Genomic DNA, 21213 nt, shown 5'->3' on the forward strand with positions numbered 1-21213 from the left:
ACTGCATATGTTTTTGAAGAGGAATGAAAAGTAAAAATGTAAGTAAATTAAATTAATATAAGTAAAAAAATACCGCATAGGTTATGAGCTCCAAGACAGCAAGGACTTATTTTACCTTTCTTTGTATTTCCAGTACTTAGCACAGTGTCTAGCACATAGTAGGCTTATTGACTGACTGTTGGAACTGGAATGGAGTCTCCAGCTCTATAGGTTTAAGAGATATTTTAAAAGAGGGTGCCTTTTTACTCATGTTAATTTTTCTGTTTGAAAAAGAATCTTAATAGGAGGTTTTCACACTTTATAGGACAGATACAGATGTAAGAAACTGAGTTGCTAATTGACTTTAACTTCCAAGTAACTACTAAGAAATAATTATATTGCTTTAACATTTTTAGCTGGCAAGAAAATATGATTTTCTCATCATAGAAGATGATCCATACTATTTTCTCCAATTCAACAAGGTAGGTTATCATGTATACTTATTTTATAGTCAGAACTACTTCTATAACTTTGATTTTTTATTTGTTGTCAGCCATCTGATTCCTAGATGTAGTGGTGTAGTAGAAAGAACACTAGTCTGAATCAGGAAATCTAAGTTCAATTACCAGCCAGCTCTGCCACTTCTTATCAACATGACCTTGGTCAAATAACTTAATCCCTTGGAATGCTAGTTTTGTCATCTGTTAAAAAAAATATGTCAGTGATAAAACCTGCCTTGTTGTCCCAATGAACAATTATTATGAAGATCGCTGAAGACATTGTGTTTGAAAACTGCCATGATGGCAAGATAGAAAAGTGAATGCTTATAACTAACCCTAGCTCCCCTTCATCAACAACTGAATCAAGTAAAATGCAAAAACAACCAAAAGTGGAGGAGAAAGGAAAGAAATCTTAAGGGGCTGGGGAATCATCTAACAGAAAAGTGAATGACTGAAGAATTGAGTTAGAAAAAAAATTATTTCCAGTACAGTAAAGAAAAATTTATGAGATAAAAGACAGAGAAAAAGGACAAAAGGAGATAACAATGACAATAAAGCCCTTCAGAAATGAATTTGGATCTTCCAGATGAACTTTCAAAATTGTTAATAAGTTCAACAAGAGTCATAAAAAGGAAGATCTGATATCTATAAAGACCATATTAAAAGCATTAAAAACAAAAAAAAAAGACAAATATGGGACTCAACTATTTGGAACATTCTGAGGAAAAATTTTAGCCAAAATATAGATTATATAATACTAAAATTATTCAGCTAGAAGACAAAAAAATGGGCAGAACAAATAAAATCAAAATAACAGAAAAAAGATTTGAGATATTTATAAATTTAAGGAGATAGAACTGAGGAACAGAACTTATTGAGACTATGAGACTTCTTGGTCTCCCAGAGAAGTCTGAAGAAATAAATACCCTAAGTAGATGATTTCAGGAAACCAAAGAAAAAAATTCCTGGTAGTGTTGAAAATAAGGTAAAGTGAGATCAATAGAATCAACAGAATATTAGAAAACTAACAAAGGAACTCCATATTTAGATCCCCTGGAAATGTAGTTATCAATCATCAGTTCTTCAAAGCTTCCAAGGCCAGGAAGAAACAAATCATATGACAGAAAATACTAATTCAAATTGTATATGATTTCTAATTGAGAATTTTAAAAATTAATTTTAAAAACCAAGAAAAAATAGTCTTTATTTCCAAAATGCTTAATACCAAAAAAAAAAGAGAGAGAAGATTTATTTTCTTGTGAGACAAGTAGATTTTTAATATTACTGAAAATTTTCAGCTCTTCTTGGAGAAGAATCCAGTACTACCAATTAAAAGGCCTTTAGATGCAAACCTTAAGATGTTAAATGGGACTTTAAAGCAATAGAGTTGAACTCAAATAGAAAAAGGGACCAATAAACCATAATTAAGGATCTTTGTGGACCCCATATTGTCTTAGAAAACCACACATCTTTATGTTCTTTTTTTTATTAATATACAAACACATTAAAATCAGATAGGAACTACTTTTTAATCCGGTTCTGGCCATACTCTTGAAGGAATAGAAAAGTTGTCATCTCTTCAATGTTTTACCTTTGATATTCCACTTAATGAGGGATGGAGAGGAACCAGTGGCTAGAAATCGAGTGGAAACCCCCATAAAATGGGAGCAGAATGAAGAAGACAAGTTTGTGGGGCAGAGTAGAAGAGACCATTATTGTGGTTTGAAAGAAGAACCCTCTGATTAAACCCTACATCTCTCTGGAGAATAAGCATGAAAGGTGTGAAAAGATTTTGTCAGTATTATAGAAACACATAGCCTGTGTTTTGTGTGGATATGGGTATATACATTTGTGCAGAGTTCAAGATTTGACTGACACCAGTGAAATTATAAAAGCAAATAATATAAGAGGAGGTATGAAGGGAACCAAATGTAATAATCTTTCTCGGGATTTAAACAGATTGAACTGGAAACTAAGGAAAAATATTTACATCAGAAATCTCTAACAGGCGGCTAGGTGTCGCAGTGAGTAAAGCTCTGGCCCCAGAGTCAGGAGGACCCGAATTCAGTTCTGGCCTCAGGCACTTAACACCCACACAAAAAAACTAGCTGTGTAACCTTGAGCAAGTTACTTAACCCCAATTGCCCTTCAAAAAGAAAAAAAAAATCTCTAATAAAATTCTAGCATCCAATACCTATTCAGAAGTGACTTATATTTAGAATATTAAGAAACACTCATTTTGGGGAAGTACAAAAAATGTTAACCACATGAAAAATGAATCAAAATTGCTGCTAGTCAGAGAAATGCAGATTTAGAACAACTCATCATATCACTACACACCTAGTCGGTATGATGAATATGAACAATTCAAAGAAGTGTGGAAAGATATATGAAATTATGCAAAATGGGGAAAAGAACCAAAATAATAATATAAACATTGATTACAATTATTTAAATAATTAAATTCCAGGTTAAGTACCAAGGTAAAAATATACAAATTTCTTTTAGTTTCACAAATGGTAAATAACAGAATTTTATGATTTAATATGGAAGAATTTACTAGTCACTTTTTTGGTAGTATTTTTCTTGATTGTTTTCAGATATTATATTTGGACTGGTGTTGGTTCCCTTTCCTTTTTTGGTTTCATTGAAACAAAATTTATTGAATAGTAAGACACATTTCAAAGTATCATGAATTTGTGAGTTATTATTACCTTTTTATTAAAGAGATATTTATTAAATTTAGATTTTTCACACTCCATTCCTTTCCTTGTGTCTTATAAATTGTAGAATATATATTACCCTACATTCTTCTTATTATTATCAATCAAAATACTTCCTCCATAGAATACATAGTCCATTCCTATTCATGATGTACCACAATTCTGTTTTTCACCATGAAATTCACAACATCATAATTTTTTAAAGAATCAAAATGGCACATGGTATAAAAAAAAAGGGAAAAATGATTAATTTGTTACTATAGATGACTTAGTTGAAAAAGGTTGTATAAGAAACCTCATCAAAGATTTGTATATGTATGTGTGTTTGTGTGTGTGTGTGTATCTCAAGAATGAGGAATAGCATGAAAGATGAGGAAAGGATAAGATCTCTGTCACATTGAGTAAAGCCTTTGTGGAAGATTTATGGAAAAAAATGAATGGGTTATAATTAGCATGAGTAAAAGCACCATCCATACTAGTGATATCAAAGATCCATGGATGAGTCACTCAAATATTCAAAGCATATTTCATAAGATTTACAGAGTACCCTCTTCCCAATGCCCCGAGAGGTAGGTAATACAAGTATTACTTCCTATATGACAGATAAGGAAACTGAAACACAGAAATGTAAGATCACTTGCTCAAGGTCACACAACTAGGGCATGATTTATCTGAGAGGAACAGTATTATCTCCCTGTCCTGAAATGGGTAGCATCTTTATTTATTATAGGGTTCTTATTTACCTATTAAGTGGGAAGCAACATGTGTTTCTGGACTTGAGTAGCTAGCTCATCTTGTTTCCCATAAATTTTGATCTGACAGAATGAACCAGAGCTGGTATTTTTTTTATGGATTCCAAAGTACATTACACCATGCCAAGTGCTTTGGCCTGAAGGTTGACAATAGAAAAATGAATTTTCAGTGTGCTCATTAATAAGCTCTAAAGGCCACTGCTCTTCATTGCCATGAAAGTCAGAGTCCCCCAAGAATCCTGAAGCTCTTAATCATAGGCTTGAGTTTCAGAAACAACAGGAGCCAATTTAAACAATGGCACACACTCATAAGTTACATGATAATCTCCATACTCCAGGGACTTAGATTTTGACATCTCTACCACAATAGAGGAGGTAATTGTAACCATGAATGCAAAATCACACAGGGGTTAATGGTAGAACTATTGAACCAAAGAGAGCTACCTCCAGAGATGGCATTCAAAGGCCAGGTGTCTAACTATGAAGAAGATTTTTGTGACTAGCAATAAGGAAGACAATATGGACATATGATTAAGGAAAAACTGAAGTGATTGAGATGATTAGTCTCATGATTAAATGACAAGGACTTAAGCTTTTGTGACTTTAGAAGACTACAACTCCCTGGATGAGGTCATTATTCAAAAATATCATAATGTAAATGTTAAAACAAAAGTAAAAAAGGGCCTATCTAAGCAAGTAATTGCTATTGATTTTCTCTACCAGTGTAGTCAGAAGTTCTAGGAACCTGGAGGTGGCTTTGAGAATGAGGATAATAATAATAATACTTCATGAGGTTATTATATGAGTTAATATTTATACAGAATTTTGCAAACTTTGAAGTGCTATGTAAATGCTAATTATTGTTGTTATTTTGCCAAAGCATGCAGTTTTTTTTTTCCTGTAAACAATAAGGAGTGGCAGGAGTTAGAATCATTATAGTTATCAGGAAACCAAGTTTATAGATATTCTATATAGCTCAAAGAAGCACACTGGTAAAAGAGAAAGACAGAAAGAGAAAGAAAGAAAAGAGAAGATGAGAAGAGAAAGAAGGAAAATAAGAGGAAGAGGGAGGAAAGAAGGAAGGAAGCATTTCCATCTTCCATTTTATTTTGTACTTGCCTGTAAGCTAACAAATTAACTTTTTCTCTTGTTTACCTGTTTGTATAATGTAACAGCCAACTCCCAGAACCCCAGGTTTTTCTCATCTGTGAAATGGAAGTAATAATACTCTCACTACCTATTTCACTGGATTATTGTGAGGAAAGTGCTTTTAAGACCTTAAAGCACTATCCCTAAAGTTTGCCTATGCATGCCTTCCTTTGCCTATCCCTTTTTTTTTTTTTTGGCTTTTTGGAGGGTAGTTGGGGTTCAGTGACTTGCCCAAAGTCACACAGCTAGTAAGTGTGTCAAGTATCTGAGGCTGGATTTGAACCCAGGTCCTCCTGACTCCAGGGCTGGTGCTCTATTCACTGTGCCACATAGCCGACCCTGCCTATCCCTTTTTTTATCCTCGTTGTACTTAATGGCTATTTTAGGGGCCTTTCTGGCTTAGAGTGAATGTAAATAGTAACTCTTTCTCTCTTGGCCAGCAACCCTAAGGGTTTTCCCTCCCCAGTTTTATTTTTTTTTTTAATTAAAGGAGCCATCCTTTGACTCACTTCTTAAAGAGGCCTATTCACTAAATGTGAGTTACCTCACTCAAAATGAGCACTTGAAAAGACCCTTAAAAGGGTCAAAGGCTCCCACTGTATCCTGGGCCATCTCCAGTCATCCTGATCAATATCTAGCCACTGGACCCAGAGGAGAAAGTGAGACTGGTGACTTTGCACAGCTCTCCCTCACTCAAATCAAAGTCAGTTGCAAGGCATGTCATCATCTCCCTGATGTCATGGTCCTCTTCAAGAATGAAGGACAATCCTGTGAGTAGTCTGTGCTGCCTGAATGGAGACCCAACTGGCCAGTTCCAGCTGTACAACTCAGCTCCTCCTCCCTCCTTTTCTCCCCTCCATTCTCCTTCCTTAACACTTACCTGAGGGTGTTCTGCCCAAAAGAAGGGAAATTTTGATGGCCAAAACCTATCTAGTTATTTGGAGGTTTACTGGCTAAATTTCAATCTCAGACCAAACCTTAAACCCAATTGACTCTGGGTCTCAGGGATTGGACAATAGGTGGTCCAGTAGGACAGCCAGTAGGAGAACGTGAAGCTGGTGCTTTTGCATGTCGCACTCTCACTCATGTCAAAGTCAGTTGCAAGTCACGTCATCACCCCCCTGATGCCATGGTTGGCTTCAAGAATGAAGGACAAACCACACACAACCACGACCTTTTATCCTCATCATAACTGTGGACTCCTTTATATTTTGCATCCAATTATGGTAGTCTTAGGCTCATTCTATAAACTATGCCAATTCCAGTTTCCATTTTCTTTGTTTTATTTGTCTAGCTGACTCTTCACTACTCTGTATGTACCCACCATCCTTCATTTTCAACTTGTCCCACAGTCCTTTCTCTTGATCTGATTCTTCCCTGTGGAGTGAGGAGAGACTTTTAGGAGTTTCCCTAAAGTTTGTAAAAATTGTCTTCATCTGCAACTGGGATTTATGCTCAGCCTAACCCCTGTACATACAGTATATTGCTGAAGAAACCATGAACGAGGCCAAGTATTTACAAAAGAACATGAAGTCTGGCTTCTCTCTCCTAGAAGGGGCTGGGATAATGAAAATGGAAATGATAGAAGAAGAAAAAAAATGTAACTTAAAGCAGTTATCTAGGGCCTAGTACAATTCCATAATTACTTTTGGTTTTGTTTTTCAGCCTTGGGCACCAACGTTTCTTTCTATGGACACTGATGGTCGTGTCATCAGAACAGATTCTTTTTCAAAAATTCTGTCTTCAGGGTAAGATTATTTTTCAGATAACATCCATCTTGAAAGTACCATTGTGGGGGCAGCTAGGTGGTCCAGTGAGTAGAGCACCAGTCCTGGAGTCAGGAGGACCTGAGTTCAAATACTGCTTAACACTCACTAGCCATGTGACCTTGGGCAAGTCACTTAATCCCAAATGCCCTCCAAAAAGAAAAAAAAAGTACCATTGTTATTTCTATGTCAACTCCTGCTAGGGGACTCTTTCATCTTGACATTTCTTCAAATACCCTTATTTCCCAGTTTCTCAAACTTCTCAGTTCCCATGACCTACTCATCCACTTCACCTCAGTTACATACAGGGTTGGATCTTACTGTCACCCACTTCCTTGATCCAGAGCTCTGGAATTCCCTATGTGACTATACCTTCTTCTCATTCCCACTTTCTATCTGCCTTACCACTCCCATAACTATTCTTTGATCTCAACTTCACCTCTAATTTTTGGTGTATATATTTTTGGTATAGTTTCTGGTGTCATCATCCAACTGAAAATGCTCTATGGTTACCAGGGTTACCATAAGAAATGTTTATTGCTTTTGATTAAGAAAAGTCTGTTTTACCTCTGCATACTCTACTACTGAAAAAAAAAAAAGAAAAACCCCTCATAAAGTCATGTGAAACAAATTTCCATATTGGCCATATCCAAAAATATATGTTTCAATTCTGTACCTAGAATCCATCACCTCTCTGCCAGGAGGCAGGTAGTATGTTTCATCCTCAGTCTTCTGGAATTGTGGTTGGTCATTATGTTGATAAGCATTTTTAAGTCTTTCAGAGTTGTTTGCTTTTGCCATGTTGTTATATAAATTATTCTCTTGGTTCTGCTCACTTTACTCTCTATCACATCATACAAGTCTTCCCAGGTTTCTCTGAAACTGCCTCTCCTCATTTCTTATGGCATAATAGAATAGTATTTCATTATATTTGCCCACATTTAATCCTCATCTCTCTTCACCTCTCTGTAGTATCTGGCCCTATTGACTACCCTCTTCTCTTGGATACTCACCTCTCTAAGTTTTTTTTTTTTAAGCAATTGGGGTTAAGTAACTTGCTCAAGGTTACACGGCCAGTTATTTCTGGGTGTGGTGCTGAGTGTCTGAGCCCGGGATTCGATCTCCAGGTTGTCCCAACACTGGAACCGGTGCTCTTACTCGCTGAGCCACCTGGCCACCCCTCTAAGTTTTTATGACGTGGCTCTCTCCTAGTTCTCGTATTTGACCACTCCTCACTCACCTTTCCAGGATCAGCATCTGTGTTATGCCCCCAACTATCCTCTTCTCTTCTTTCTCTGTGGTTCAGAGAACCTAATCAATTCCTATAGGTTCAATAATCATTGAAGATCATGAATCATAGAAGATACCAATTTTATATATCCTGTCCTAAACTCTCTCCAGTTCTGCAATACCAACTTCCTAATAAACATTTTGATTATACCTATAGATAGAAATAAGCTTTTCAAACTCAATATGTCCAAATTAGAACTCATTATCTTTTTCCCTAAACTGTCTCCTCTTCCAGATATCTTTTGAAGGCACCACCATTGTTCCACTCATCCAGCTTCAAAACTTCAGTGTAATCCTTGACTCCTTGCTCTTACCCCACATTCAGTTACCAAGTCTTATTGTTTCCATAAATCAACCTCATCCTCCCTCTTCTTTTCATGCACAAAGCCACTGCTCTAGTTCAGTCTTTATTATCTCTCACATCAGTGCAGTATCCTTATATTTAGTTTCCCTTCCACAAGTCTCTTCCCTCCAATCTTGCCTCCACATAACTGCCAAAGTGATCCATTTCTATCTCTCCCCTACCCAGTATCCTACCTATCACCTCTAGGATCATATATTAAATTCCATGTTTAACATTCAAAGCTCTTCATAACCTGGCCATAATTTATCTTTCCACACTTGTTACACATCAGTCCCTTTCATGCCCTCTATGCTCTGGCCATGCTGGCCTTCTTACATTTCCTTGTACATGACACTCCATCCTCTATTTCTGTGCCTCTTCATTAGCTGTCCCCCATTGCTGGAATGCTCTCCTTTCTTATACCTACCTGTTGGAATACTTCATTTCTTTCAAGACTTGGTTCAAGCTTCCCCTTCTCCAAGAGAACTTTTCCTGTCTTCTTCCAGCTACAAGTCCATCTCCCCCACCCCTCCCCACACCATAAATTGCCTTGTATGTTTTTTTCTATATGTACATTTTTGTCTTTTCAAGTAGAATATAAGCTTCTTGACATCAGGAGTGGTTTCACTATTGCTTTCACCTAACACAGAGCAAGCACATAATAAATGTTTGATTGATTGTTGATTTTTGATTGATTTGTTGATTTGTTATTTAAGTATTACTTTTAAAAGAAACTTCCTGTTAGGCATTTTAAAATTTGTATTAATGGACATGCACTGAAGTCTTGCTTCAAGGCCTCATTGTGACCCAGAGGTCAAATCACATGCCTAAAGAGTACAACCTCTTACAGATCTTGACAGGCTGGAAGAGCTTCAGATCTGGGTCCAGCAAACCCAACCAGGTGTGTTGTCTGAGAACTATCTTGACTAAACTCAGATATTCATCACCTGAGAAAGGATCATCACGTGATGAATTTTTCTGTCCATAGGAACTCATAAGAACTTCTATCAAGGACTAGAGGGATTATGGTCTACTTTGATAGGAGAAATACTCACAGCACAGTGAATAGAGCCCCAAACCTGGGGTCAGGAAGATCTTAATTCAAATCCAGCCTAAGACACTTACTCTTTTTGTAACCTTGGGCACTTAACCTTTGTTTCCTCTACTGTAAAATGAAGATAATAATAGCATCTACTTCCCAGTATTGGTGTAAGACTCAAATAAGATAATATTTGTAAAGTACTAAGGTACAATTTGTGGTACACAGTAGGTGCTATATAAATGCTTGCCATTATTTATTATTGCTGTTGTTACCAGTGAAATCTATGAACCTATCTTAGTGTAGCCCAAACCCTGTGGCCATGGCCATGGGATTTACGTTCTTGCCTCCTTGTAGCTGGACACTTGCTGAGGCAATGATTTTTTAGTCACCCTGAAATAAGAAAAGAAAAGGGCTTTATGAAACATGACCAGGTTTCTTATTTTAGAAGAGTCAACCATGAAAAAGCTATTCTTTGAGTTTGCACATTTTGTAACCCACTTATTCTTAATAAAATATCCTGAGAATGAAAATGCCAACTTTTCACTCTGATTATTAATATCTACCTTTTCTTCTTTAGTAAGCCTCCATTTTTCAAAGACATTTGCTTTTAATTGTTTTTATACCATTGAGAAAAATTGTTAAAATTCAGAATAGTTTAACTGCTAGATTTTTCATTTTCATATATATTTGATATGCTTCTAGAAATGCTGGTCATAGTTTAACCATTCATTAAAAATTTATACTTAAATTTAAATTCATACTTTAAATGAGCTGTGAAATAATATGAGTAGGATACTTTACACTTCTAGCATCCACATCCTTGAAGACATTGTGTGGCCTTAGAGTCAAAATGGGCCTTCTAAAGGAATTCAGTAGTTAGTTTAGTTATGAAAGCAATGACTGGAATTTTTGTCATTTGTGTAATACTTTTTCTGTACTTCCACAGGTTGAGAATAGGTTTTATAACTGGTCCTAAACCTCTAATTGATCAAATTGTTTTGCACATACAAGTGTCAACGATGCACACCAGCACTTTTACACAGGTAAGGAACCATTGACTAAATGGAACATCTTTTTTGTGATGAACATGGAAAATAGATTTTTTGCAAATAGAGTAGGGTGGTAGGGACAGGCAGGAGGGGTTCCAGGAAGAAGCCCTTGCACGCATGAGAACATTTGGGTTTCTAGCCCCCACCACTTGTAAACCATGTGATCTTGGAGAAGTGAGGGTAACATGGGGTAGTAAATAGATTGAAGTCATGAAGACCTTGGTTGAAACTCCACCTCTGACATTTACTAGTTTGTCCACATGTGATCATGGTCAAGTCATTTAATAACTCTGAGTCTCAATTTTCTCATTTGTAAAATGCAGGGAATGCTACCTATACCTGTTTCACAGAGTTATCATGAAGCTCAAACAAGATAATCTTTGTAAAGCTTCTTTGCAAACTTAAAAAGTGCTATGTGAGCATCACTAAATCATGGTGGCTGTTTAAAAAGAAGGGGATGCCAACCATTCTGGAGAGCAATTTGGAACTGTGTCCAAAGGGCTATAAAATTGTGCATACCCTTTGACCAGTAATACCACTTCTAGGGCTGTATCCCAAAGAGATCATAAAATTGGGAAAAGGACCCATATATACAAAAATATTTATAGCAACTCTTTTTGTGGTGACCAAGAACTGGAAATTGAGGGGATGCCCATCAATTGGGGAATGACTAAACAAGTTGTGTTACTGGTTAGTTGTTATCCTTTATTCTTAAAGAGGACCAAAATGACATCAGTATGCTAAAGTCAAATTTCAGTGTGTCTGACTGTGGCTGATCAGAGCCATACAATCTCGAAATGCTCTACCACAGGTCAGGCACAAATAGTCCATGTGGACATTTGCAGGGGGGATATTCTAAATTTATGCATCCTGAATTTCCTTTCAACTGTTTCAATTCTGCTTTGCTCATAGAGCAGAGCACCTTCTCTGATGTGGGCACACCATGCTAAGTGGTCCTGTGCCAGTGTCCCCCATGTCATACAATCAATTCCAAAGTTCTTGAGAGTGTCCTTGTATCATTTCTTCTGGCCACCATGTGAATGCTTGCCCTGTGTGAGTTATCCATAAAATAGTCTTTTTGGTAAGCTTACATTTTGCATTCAAACTATGTAGCCAGCCCATTGGAGTTGTGCTCTCTGAAGTAGAGTTTGAATGTTTGGCAGTTTAGTTTGAGTAAGGACTTCAGTGTCTGGTACCTTAGCCTGCCGGGTGATCTTCAGAATCTTCCTAAGACAATTCTAATGGAAGCTATTCACTTTCCTGGCATGGTACTGGTAGACTGTCCATATTTCACAGGCATACAACAATGAGGTCAGCACAGCGGCTTTGTAGACCTTCAGTTTGGTAGTCAGTCTAATACCTTTTCTCCCCTATACTTTCCTTCGGAGCCTCCCAAACACTGAGCTAGCTCTGGCAATGTGTGTGTCATATGAATGTAATGGAATACTATTGTGCTATAAGAAATAATGAACAGGCAGACTTCAGAAAAACCTGGAAAGACTTATGTGAACTGATGCTGAGTGAAGTGAGCAGAACCAGGAGAATGTAAAAATATTGGGAATTTTTCCTTATCATAATGAGCTTAACAGAGCAACCACACTTCTCTTCTGTGACTCATACAACAGAGGAAAATTACTTTGAGGGCCTCCCTCAGGCAAACAGTCCAATATACCATTCCTTGGGAATAGATGTATACCTGCTTCTCACCTGTATGTGTTGAGGAATTCCAGTTCTGTGTACTATAATTTAAGAAAGACATTGATAGACTGGAAAGTAGCCAGAAGAGGACAACCAGGACAGTGAAGGGCCTTGAATCCGTGTCACGTAAAGAATGTTTGAAGGAGCTGGGCAAGTTTAGCCCAGAGAAAGCAAGATCTGAGGGAAAGGAGACACAAAAGCTGTGTTCCAGTAGTTGAAGGGATTGGACATAGTCTGGTCTCAGAGGATAAGATCAAAACAATGGGTGGACATGATAAAGAGGTTAATTTATTAGCTTCCTTTGCTTTGATCCAATGTTAGTTTTTTCACTTGTCAATTTAGATACTCCTCCAGTTCAGGGCAGTGAGGATCTGAGAACGTTCAGAACCAGAGCTCCCTAGAAGTGATTAATACCCGTCCTCAATTTTTTTGGCCTTTTTTTTGTGCTTTTTGGAGGGCAATTGGGGGGTTAAGTGACTTGCCTAAGGTCACACAGCTAGTAAGTGTTAAGTGTCTGAGGCCGGATTTGAACTCAGGTCCTCCTGACTCCAGGGCCAGTGCTCTATTCACTGCACCACCTAGCCACCCCCTTTTGTGCCACCTATCTGCCCCTGTCCTCAATTTTTAAATCTAACCAACTGAAAAGAATGTAAACAGTCATTTTGCAGTGAGGTATAGGTAAATTTTAATCAGTTAGTCAATATGCATTTATTAAGTGCCTACTAAATGCCATGATCCTGGCCATTGTTTTCTCTCTTTTAGCTGCTGATAGCCCAGCTTCTGCAACAGTGGGGAGAAGAGGGCTTCCTGAAGCACGTAGACAGGTATTGACAATTTGGTTAAGAGGTTTGTAAGCCCAGGACTCATGATGGGGTGTTTCCACCTGTGTGAGTTATAATGAATGTTGCACATTTGCTCCTATTGTAGGAGTTCGGGTAACATGAAAGTTGATTCAGATTTCTGTATGAGTCTTTTAACAACACCTCTATGGAAGTTCTTCTTGTTCTTCCTTTTTGTATGTAGAGAGGGCAGCCAAAATAATTCAGAAACTTGGTAGAGTTCGTTTTATGGGAGTAATACTTCCAACTGACACTTTGTATCACTTTATCTCGTTAAGATGCTACTGAAACACTGGGACAATTGTTTTGTTTTTTGTTGTATGGTTTTAATCTGAATCTCTGAATTATTTATTTGGTGTGTAGAACTCCTAGTTTATAGAAACACTCCCCACTGGTGTAGGTTGGCACCTCTTCATCTTAGAGAGTTGCCTAGGGCGCCAAACCTTTAAATGACTTGTCCAGGGTTTATGTCAGAGGCAAGACTGGGATTCAGGTTTTCCTGACTTCCTCTCTCCACTTCTCCTTACTGCTTGTCATAATAAGATCATAAAGGCATTTAAAAAGTATCAGTTAATGGAATAATTATGTATAGATTTTCCATGAACAGTCTCAAAAGTAGCATCAAATAGCAGGTTTTCCCATGCTTAACTGGAAACTTAACATCCAAAGGATGATGGACTCTTACCCCTGGGTATGTGATAGATATAGCTTTAATGGCTTAAAAAGGCATTAAGAATTTGGGGGGAACATTCTGTTTTTGGCTGTGAGTGCTATACACACAGAAATTTATATAAAAGCAACCTGGAAAAAGTGGGCTGAGGAGGCATACTGTCTGAATAATCAGGGTAATTACTTTGTTTATGAAGACTTGGTTTCTAAGTCAATCTTGTCGCATGGGCCTGAGAACATAATCTAGTTTTCCTCATTCCCTTTCTAGTGATTGATGCTGCTGCTTCTAATGTAACCTTGTTTTCAGGGTCCACATTTTTGCCCTTTCCTTCATCATACTGGGGCTATTCCATAGACAAATAGGCTTATTACCTTCTTTTACCAAGTACTCTGTGCTTTGATGAAACCTGGAAACCAGAGCAATTTCTTCTCAACTATGCTCTAGAGACTTATTAGCCTCTGTAACCTTTTCAAGAATGTTCTGATTTTTTCATATTGGCTTTTGGCTTCTAGGGTGATAGCCTTCTATAAGGAGCAGCGAGATGCCATGTTGGCAGCTGCAGACAAGTGGCTCAAAGGTCAGTGGATTGTGCATCACATCCTTAGAAATAAACAACTACTCCCCTTGGGCTGAACCCAGCTCCCCATTGTTAAGAACTGTAGACCCAAAGAAAACAAGAGTCTCAATTACAAAATTTCTTTTCCTCAAAATTATCAAAAATTAATAAAGAACAAATATCCATCACAATCCAATCCATTTGCGCTTTATCTTTCATTTACTAAAATTATGTAGCTTTGTTTTTTTAATTGCATTTTCTTTACTATTATTTATTAGTCTAAAGAGATATCTGGGACATTTGCTAAAATTTCAGTAGAACAATAGGTTGTCCTTTTTAAAAATTATGTTCAATGTCTATTGCTAGAATTTTGGGGTTTCTTTTTACTTACTTAAAGTAGGTGGCATATTGTGAAAAATAATCATCTTACCAAGAGTTCCACCTGACCATGAGTGAATTTAGAAAAAAAGATTTTTATTTTACATCATTTCTGACAGGTGACCTGGCTTTTAACTCCTTGTGAAGAAGGGTCCCCTAGAAGATGCAGGAACACCTTAAGACAATTACAAAAGCCCTTTTATAATCTATCTTGATTCGAATTTCCCACCCTGCATCACATTAGTCAGGTCAGAATACAAGAAAACACCTAACCCCACCCCCACCCCATTCTACCCCTGCTTACATCTCTCATTTCCACATTTCAATTTCCCCTCCCCTTTTATCCTCATTTATCTTTATACTTTATTTAATAAATGCTTTTAGTTTGTCTGCATCATCCATAGCATGAGAAAGGAAGATATCCCAGGATATCCATGAGAAAGAGTCCCATTATCTAAGACATGGACCTCATCTTTGGTGAACCACATCTGGTCTGACAATTTTTGATACATAGGAGAAATGGCCTTCTCAAAACAAAACTTGGTCAACCTTCCTCCTCGACCCTTCCCCTCCCCACAAGCAGTTTTATCTCTTATATTAGCTACCAGTATGACTTCACATCAGGTTTCATATAATTTCTCTAGAAACAAAGTTCAATCTACTCTTACAATATGAAAAAGAGCGATTGACTCTACTTATCAGAAGATATAAAGTAAGGTGTCCAAGACTAGAATGGTAACAATCCCATTGTACTCTGCCCCACTGAGACTACATGTGAATATTGTGTTTGGATATGGGAACCACATTATAGGAAGGGCCTTGATAACTTGTAATGCAACCAGAATTATAGAGCATTCCAGAAGAGGGCAGCCAGGGTGATGAATGGCCTCAGAATCAAGTTATATAGGGATCAGCTAAAGGAACTAGGAATGTTTAGCCTGGAGAGTAGAAGAGATAGAGGGGGTCATGGTAGTTGTCTTAAGTATTTAAAGGGCCATCATGAGGAAGAGGATCCAGACTCATTAGACATGTCCCCAGAGAGCAGCAGAACTAGGGACAGTGAGTAGAATTTGTAGGGACAAATTTAGACTTGATTTAAGGAAACAGCACTTAGATCTGACCAGGAGGAGAATGGGTTGCTTCTAAAGTAACATGCCTTCTCTCCTTGCAGGAAGTCTTAGCAAAGTCTAAATGATCCTTTGTTGGTAAATGTTGCAAGGGTGCAGGTTGGATTAGGGAACCCCTGAGCTCCCTTCCAGCTGTCAAAGCTGGTTCAGTGAGGTTAAAGGAATAAACACCCCTCTCCCAGCCCCACCTCCACCCCCCCAATCCTCTTCCAGCTGTGAGAATCTAAGACTCTGTGAGAAGTAGCTTCTACTTTAAGTAGCCACAAACCTTTTAGAAGTAGTTTGTACCACTTCTGAGACCTCAGGCAACAGTCCAGTGTAAATTACTTGTTGACAAAACACTTTCATTCCAAAGTTATTTAAATACTGCTAGCTTATTTACATCTTATGTCAAACATTAAATGCATATGTATGTCTGTTAATCTTTGTTGGTATGTCATTAAAATTTCATTTGAGTCACATTTCTCAACAAAAGAGTGAGTTGAATGATTGGTTGCTATGACCATCTATGGTGCACTTGTAAAATAAAACCTTTCTCTCAATTATAGTTAAGCCCTAACCTTCAGGGAACAAATTTTGTAGTATTAGGTCCCCAGGGAAATCTTGGTAATGATAGAAATCTTTCCTGCTTGACTAGAATAATGGTGTTGGCTCTGATAAGTTTGAATGACAGGCGTGGGAGAAGAGAAAGCACAACACATTTTCATGAAGGCCAAGATTTTCTTTTTTGAAAGTAATTTTTTTAAGTGGAATTTTTTTATCCTTGAACTATTTGTTCTAATACTTAGTAGAGGGGAAAAAAAACAAATGAACTAATAAAAAAAAAAACCCAATTGGTTTAATTGTTTCTTCTGAATAATGGACTCACACAGGATGATTTAAACACTGACCAAAATGAAATCTGGGATGTCACTTATCAGAACTTTGAAAATTATGTTTTTTTAATTTTATATTTTGAGGGAAAGCTTTGAGAAACAAAATGCATGTTAATTAGCTAAGTATTTGTATCATCAAGTAGTTTCTCTGATACCATCACTGCAGATAAAGATGAAAGATGTTTATCCTCCCTCTTTTATTTCTAGGTTTGGCAGAATGGCATGTCCCAGTTGCTGGGATGTTTTTGTGGATTAAGATTACAGGTGTTTCTGATACAAAACAACTAATTATGGAAAAGGCCTTGCAAAAAGAGGTAATAATAATAATAATAACCTCAACAGAAAATTTAAATCCTTTACTTAAGTGACCATAAAACTTCTCATTTTTCCTTTATGGTTGTAAATTCTAAAACAGTTATTGCTCAGTCATATTATTAAGTGCTTTGAGATGCATGTGGGGAAGTATATAGAATACTAGACACAGAGTCAGAAAGACCTGGGTTCAAATGCTACCTTGGACATTTACTAACTAATAAGAGACCCTCAGCAAGTCACTTAACTTAGCAAGTCACATCTCTAGACTTTGATTTCACGAAATATAAAAGAAAGAAATTGTACTTGATGATCTGGGGAGCCTTTTAAGGGCTAAGATCTTTGATCCTTTAAGGAATGAAAGAACAAAGAGGAGGTAGAGAGGGAAGGAGACAAATAAGGTGGTACCAGAAGGAGAACCAGAATGAAGTAGCATCATGGAAACCAAGGAGCAACAGAGTTTCAAGAAGGAAGAGATGTTGAAGGGTGCCACATGAAGCACAGAGCTCAAGGACAATGATAGATGTATTTGACTGTTGGTTGATTATTGGTAGATCATAAGATGTAAATTTAGAGTAAGAAGAGACCTTCTAGGACATCAGATACAACTTCATTTTCATAGGTGAGGCATCTGAGAGATGTTCAGATGTGAGAAATGTTCGATGACTTACCCTTGACCAGATAGCTAGTAAATGTGAAAGGTGGGTTTCAAACTAGTTTTCCTGACTGCAAGTCCATCATGCTCTCTACTATATTACACTAATTTCATTGTCAGGTTGGGAGGGAAACTAAACTGAATAAAGAATGGGAGGGCAGAAAGTGGTGATATGTGATGAGGAATATTCTTTCTCTAGAGTAGTATGGGTGGTCCCTCTTCACTTGGCCCAGTTTGCTTAATGCCATTTTCATCTACTTATCCCACTTCCTCCTCCAAGTCTGCTCAAATTACAGTTTAAATATGGAACTAACTCACTCCAATTCAAGCTTCCTCCAGTCACTCAAACAGTTCCTGAAATGTTCCCACCTCAACATTGACCTGGAAGAGAAAAGACAGGTCCCTCAACCCCCTGTTTGTGCACTCACCCAGTAGGAGTACTTCTTTTGTCTGTGTATTTAGCCCCTTATTGTTGATATTCACCTTTATGTCCCAGTGATATCTGTGAATTTCAGTATTTATCTTAGATCACAAATTCTGAAGGGAAGGCATCTAGCATAGCATGACTTGCAACTAAGCATTTAATAAATGCTTTCATTGATGATAGTAATTTCTGATATGACATTTTTGGACAAGTTTTTATAATTTTAAATTATATTTAGACTTTGGGTTTCAGAGGTCCAAGTATTTGAGATCACACTGCTATCCCTCAGATACATCATTTTCCCTTTTAATCTCCAAAATGTTGCTTTTCTAAAAGAACCCTTTTTTAAAGATCATATTCAGTTGAATCATTTAAATTAACATAAATTTATTCTTTTAGGTATTACTAGTTCCTGGGGATGCATTCAACATTGATAACTCAAAGCCTAGTTCCTACGTCAGAGCTTCCTTTTCTCTGTCTTCTCCAGACCAAATGGACCAGGTGAATATATTTTATTTAGTAGTCAAGTGTTCTTAACCTGGGGACCCCCCTCCCAAGCGATCCATGGATAGATCTCAGGGATTTTAGGGGGAAAATATATCTTTTATTTTCACTAACTTCTAAACCAAAATTTCACATTTCCTCCATTATGAATATGCAAATGAATAAATGAAAATGCATTTATTAAGTGTTTCATATGCACAAAATACTGTGCTAAGCCCTGGGGATACAAATAGATAAGTAAGGCAGCTCCTTAAGGAGTTCACATTCTAACTGATGGGGGAAACAACTTATATGGAATACATCTCCAAATCAAATAGAAAGCTCCCCTGGGAACAGCCAACAAATATTATTTTGAGAAGGATTCTATAGACTTCACCAGACTGCTAAAGGGCTCATGACACACACAAAAAGGTTACTAACATCTGCTCTATGGTAAATAGAGCTATCTCAGTCCTATTTGTTAGGAATGTATTTGGACTTATAGTTCAATTAGTCATTTTCTTAGTTTTCTGACAAAATGAAAATACTAGTTGATGCCTGAATAATATGAAACATCCGCATAGCACTTCCTTGTTGTACTGGTCTGGAGAAAAGATCAGAAAGCATCAGATATAATGTCCACTAAAGTCCTCTTCCAGTGCTTCTTCATGGTGTCAAGGTGGCCCTGGGTTCCTGAGGGCTAGAGCAGCAGAGCTCCAGCTCTGGACAATCCTGCTAAACTAGAAAGGCTTTGAGTATGGAGCACAAATGTAGATTGTATGTCCAGTAACCTTTGTTGCTATTTCAGTAGCCATAACTGACTAAAATCAGTTGCTCCCCAAAGGACACTCTGCCTATGAGGTGCTTGGTCAGAGTGGAGGAGCTCAAAACACCTCTCATTCCCCTCCACAAATGTAGTTCATGGAGGGATCCTCTCTCTCCCTCCCCTGGTGTGTGTGTGTGTTTGTTTGTTTTACGATGCAGAAACTGAGGCTAAGAGAGGTTAAGTGTTATTTAGGGTCACACACTTATTCACACAGGTCTTCCTAAGTCAAGTGTACTACCTACCAAATGATATAAAAAATGGAAAGGGAAGGAAAAGGAATGGAAGTGAATGGTAGGGAAGGGAAGGGAATAAAAGAGAAGGGAAGGAGAAAGAAAGAAAGGAAGAGAAGGGAAGGCAAGGGAATGGAAGAGAAGGAAAGGCAAGGGAAAGGAAGGGAAGGGAAGAGAAAGGAAAGCAAGGGAAGGGAAGGCAAGGAAAGGGAAAGGAACATTCCTAGTTGAACTTACAAAGTTATGACAGAGCTCTCTCCTCTGACAATGTCTTTATTTTGATTTTAGGCTTTTCAGAGACTGGCCGAACTTATAAAAGAATCTTTATGAAAGGAGAGAAAAGAATCATTGTATTCATGGATTTTCACTGTCAACTTTTATATTTCACAAAGAAGAAATTGGTAGTGATATTATATCCATGCTTTGTTAGAGATTTAATCATGGATGTTACATTCCTGAAAGGCCTTTTAGTGAACTGCCAAAAATTACAATGCAGCATTATGATTTTTTTTAATAAAATGGCTGTGTTTTTTGTTGTCATTTTGTTGCAATTAGATTGCATTCCAAACCCTATTTTTAGTTGCTTGGAAGTTCTCAAAAACTTTCATATGAGATTGAAATTATTTGTGTCATAGTCAAATAGTGAGTTCTAGGCAATAATTTGTTATGAAAAATACATTTAGTCAGTCTGAACTTAGGTAACTTTGAAAGAGAGTATTTTTACTTCCACTGAAATGATTCAATTCAAAGATGGTTTCCTTTTTTTTTTTTTACATGACTTTAGTTTAGAGATGGAAACTAGACTGTGACTTCACTGGTAGATGGTTAGGGTAGGTAGGAACCTTCTCTGCAACTCACTGTCTTAGAGAGTTGCTTGGGGCATTGAGTTAAATAACTTGGCCAGAGTCACACTCAGAGGCAGGTCTTCCTGGCTTGGAGGCCTGCTCTTTCTCCACTATCCCATGCTGCCTCTCATGACTTAATGAATATTCAACATTATAGATTATTTCCAATAAGGAATTAAACAATCACCAAAAAGTGGTGAATCCCAAAGATTTTCCCCAAAATCATGATGGTGCCAATTATTAAGTGTATAAAACATTTTATGGCTAGAAGTAAAATCCTGGAATTGGAAAAGTACTTCAGAAGCTTCACTATGGTCAGTACCAGTACATTACCTTATCCAGCATACCACAGGGCTGGTCACTTCCTCTCCAGCAGAGGTTCTCAACTGGAGAATCTTATGCCTGATTTTCATACCAGTAAACAATGGGAAAAAATAAGAATTTATTCTTATAGAATTCATTCATAGGAAGATGTTTTATAGACAGTTTTTTCATAGCACATCTCTACCATGAAACTATAGATAACTATTACACTAACTGAATACTACTAACCATACTAGGAAAGCCTCAAGGTCAAATTATCTGTATCCAGAGATTAAGAATCATTCCATCTGTCATTCAGTAATTTCAAAGTCAACTGAAACATTATAGAAATCATCAATACATACTTCTTATGGAAAGTTTGGTTCAAAGTAAAGCAAA

The 21213-nt window shown here is 37.2% G+C and overlaps 1 protein-coding gene across 5 annotated transcripts in view; it reads left to right on the forward strand.

Annotated features, from left to right (window-relative positions):
- Nucleotides 1–20206, forward strand: part of AADAT (aminoadipate aminotransferase) — a 34732-nt gene extending 14526 nt beyond the window's left edge. For all 5 annotated transcript variants that reach the window (XM_069096987.1, XM_069096993.1, XM_069096981.1 and 2 more), the window contains 8 exons: nucleotides 396–461; nucleotides 6769–6851; nucleotides 10491–10587; nucleotides 13054–13115; nucleotides 14313–14377; nucleotides 16944–17050; nucleotides 18527–18628; nucleotides 19955–20206. In XM_069096987.1, coding sequence (XP_068953088.1) covers nucleotides 396–461; nucleotides 6769–6851; nucleotides 10491–10587; nucleotides 13054–13115; nucleotides 14313–14377; nucleotides 16944–17050; nucleotides 18527–18628; nucleotides 19955–19996 — 624 coding nt within the window. In that variant the 3' untranslated portion in view covers nucleotides 19997–20206. The remainder of the gene's footprint in view (nucleotides 1–395; nucleotides 462–6768; nucleotides 6852–10490; nucleotides 10588–13053; nucleotides 13116–14312; nucleotides 14378–16943; nucleotides 17051–18526; nucleotides 18629–19954) is intronic.
- The last annotated feature ends 1007 nt before the right edge of the window (nucleotides 20207–21213 follow it).

Source organism: Petaurus breviceps, unplaced genomic scaffold (assembly GCF_028583685.1).
Source record: "Petaurus breviceps papuanus isolate PSGF00001 unplaced genomic scaffold, PetGlider_PUasm1.0 126, whole genome shotgun sequence".
Classification (NCBI taxonomy): Eukaryota; Metazoa; Chordata; class Mammalia; order Diprotodontia; family Petauridae; genus Petaurus; species Petaurus breviceps.